We start from the raw sequence: 2,388 nt of genomic DNA on the forward strand, positions 1-2,388 counted from the left end.
GCTTGAACCTGGGAAGTGGAGGTTGCAGTGAGCCCAGGTGGATCATGAGGTCAGGAGTTTGAGACCAGCCTGACCAACATGGTGAAAGCCCATCTCTACTAAAAATACAAAAATTAGCTGGACGTGGTGGCGCCTGCCTGTAATCCCAGCTATTCAGGAGTCTGAGGCAGTAGAATCACATGAACCCGGGAGGCGGAGGTTGCAGTGAGTCGAGATCGCGCCATTGCACTCCAGTCTGGGGGACAAGAGCAAAATTCCGTCTCAAAAAAAATAAAAAGATAAATAGGTCTCATATCTGAGAAGTCTTGTCAGCCTTCCTCAGGTTTCCTATGAGACAGCAACTTCTAGAAATCCAGCCTCTGAAACTCAGTGTTCCCTTAAGCAAAAAGCCTGTGGGCTCTTTTTCCTGCACAATTCAGAAGGCAGGTGCTCTCTCCAGTGCGATGGTTCACTGATTGGTGGCCATTTAACAGCCAGTTCTGCCGAGCAAATTGAGCTGCATCCAATTAACATTGAAGAGTTGCTTGAAAGTCACCCAGACTAGTAAACACGGCAGCCAGGCTCAGCTGTGACTTCCAAGGCTATGCGAGTGTGGAACTGCTGCTGGGCTTTAACGTCAGACCCCTGAGGACCACCCCAGTCACCTGGGAGACATTTGGCTCAGGATGAAAATAAAAAGGAGTCAGCAGTGCAAGCGAGTGGGTGGGGGTGGCGCACACCTACCGCAGCAGGCGCTCTGCAGGTGGGGGCGCTGCGCCAGGAGCGGTGGGGAGCCGGCTGGTCTCCTGACCTCAGCCTGGGAGGCAAGGATCAGAGGTGAGCAGTTTTTTTCTTTGGAGGGACACCAGTGAAACATGTGCCATTGAAACCTGGGTCTCCTTTGGATCTGTGGCAGCAGACATCTCCATTTGGCTAAGGTTAAGATGAGACATTAACAATCTTCTACCCCCTTCTTTTAGAGCCCCGGCAAGACCAGTGAATTGAATGAATTATACCCAGAGGTACATACCTGTGCCTGGGTTGCTGCTATGAGATAAAACACCACTAACGCCTTCTCTTTTTCCTTTTCAAACAGTTGGAATTTGGAGCTGGAGACCTGCAGGGACCTTTATTTGGTCTCAAGCTGTTCCGTAATCTCACACCAAGATGGTAAATATGAGAGGCAGCAGCTCCTCTTTGGTGGTCTTTGTTGACTTAGGAGACTAGAACTGTGTTCTTTTTATCACGGCGGTTGGCACTATCTTCTCTGTCCTACAAGGTCACTGCGTACATCAAGGGCAGGTGCAGCACTGGCGTGAAGCCCAGGCAGTGTGCAGGTGGGAAGAGGTGGGATTGTGGGAGCGGACCCTTGTCCCAGCCCTGGCCAGGCTGCACCATCCAGGCCTCATACCTACCTCACCTATGCCACGAGGCCACAGAGAAAGAGTGCTTTCAGGGAGAATTGGTCAGTGGACCGAAACACTTACAGACTTATGGATCATTCCATTGTCCCAGAGAATGACAGACTGCCTCATCATCAGGTTGATTGACATATGCCAGAGACGGAGTCCCCAGCCAGCCTCTGCTTCCTGTCGTCTCTGCTGCTGCCATGATGTCACACTCCTAGAACTGTGTATCCCTGTGCCTTCTAGAACGACAGCAGTGTCTTCGTTTCCTATATGGTGGGGGCAGTGATGTCTTTGTGAGCTCAGATAAAAGATTGGTGGAGGGTAAATAATACCTCTTTCTTCCAGGGGAAGATATAGCTGAAGGAGTCCTAGAATGGAGTACACGGAGTTTATTTTTTTTAATTTATTTTTGAGACAGAGTCTTGCTCTGTTGTCCAGGCTGGAGTTCTGTGGCGTGATCTCGGCTCACTGCAGCCTCTGCCTTCTGGGTTCAAGCGATTCTCCTATCTCAGCCTCCCGAGTAGATGGGACTACAGGCATGTGCCACTATGCCCAGTTATTTTTGTATTTTTAGTAGAGACAGGGTTTCACCATGTTGGTCAGGCTGGTCTCGAACTCCTGACCTCAGGTGATCCACCTGCTTCAGCCTCCCAAAGTGCTGGGATTACAGGTGTGAGCCACCGCACCTGGCCTATTTTATTTTACTTTATTTTTTTTTAGAGACGAGGTTTTGTTCTGTTGCCCAGGTTAGAGTGCAATAGCCCAATCATAGTTCACTGCAGCCTTGTACTCCTGGGCTCAAGCAGTCCTCCTCCCTCAGCCTCCTGAAAAACTAGCATTACAGGCATGTGCCAACATGTCTGGCTCATTTTTCAGTTTTTTTAGAGAAAAGGTCTCTCTGTGTTGCCTAGGCTGGCCTCAAGTTTTTGGATTCAAGCAGTCCTCCCACCTCGGCCTCCCCAAGCACTGAGACGAGAAGCACGAGCCACTTCACCAAGCC

At 50.2% G+C, this 2,388-nt stretch overlaps 1 protein-coding gene across 2 annotated transcripts in view; it reads left to right on the top strand.

The window, feature by feature from the left end:
- Positions 1 to 2,388, top strand: part of DNAJC11 (DnaJ (Hsp40) homolog, subfamily C, member 11) — a 56,551-nt gene that overhangs the window by 37,219 nt on the left and 16,944 nt on the right. For both annotated transcript variants that reach the window (XM_011938262.1, XM_011938264.1), the window contains one exon: positions 1,076 to 1,149. In XM_011938262.1, coding sequence (XP_011793652.1) covers positions 1,076 to 1,149 — 74 coding nt within the window. The remainder of the gene's footprint in view (positions 1 to 1,075; positions 1,150 to 2,388) is intronic.

This window comes from Colobus angolensis, unplaced genomic scaffold (assembly GCF_000951035.1).
Source record: "Colobus angolensis palliatus isolate OR3802 unplaced genomic scaffold, Cang.pa_1.0 Scaffold170, whole genome shotgun sequence".
Classification (NCBI taxonomy): domain Eukaryota; kingdom Metazoa; phylum Chordata; class Mammalia; order Primates; family Cercopithecidae; genus Colobus; species Colobus angolensis.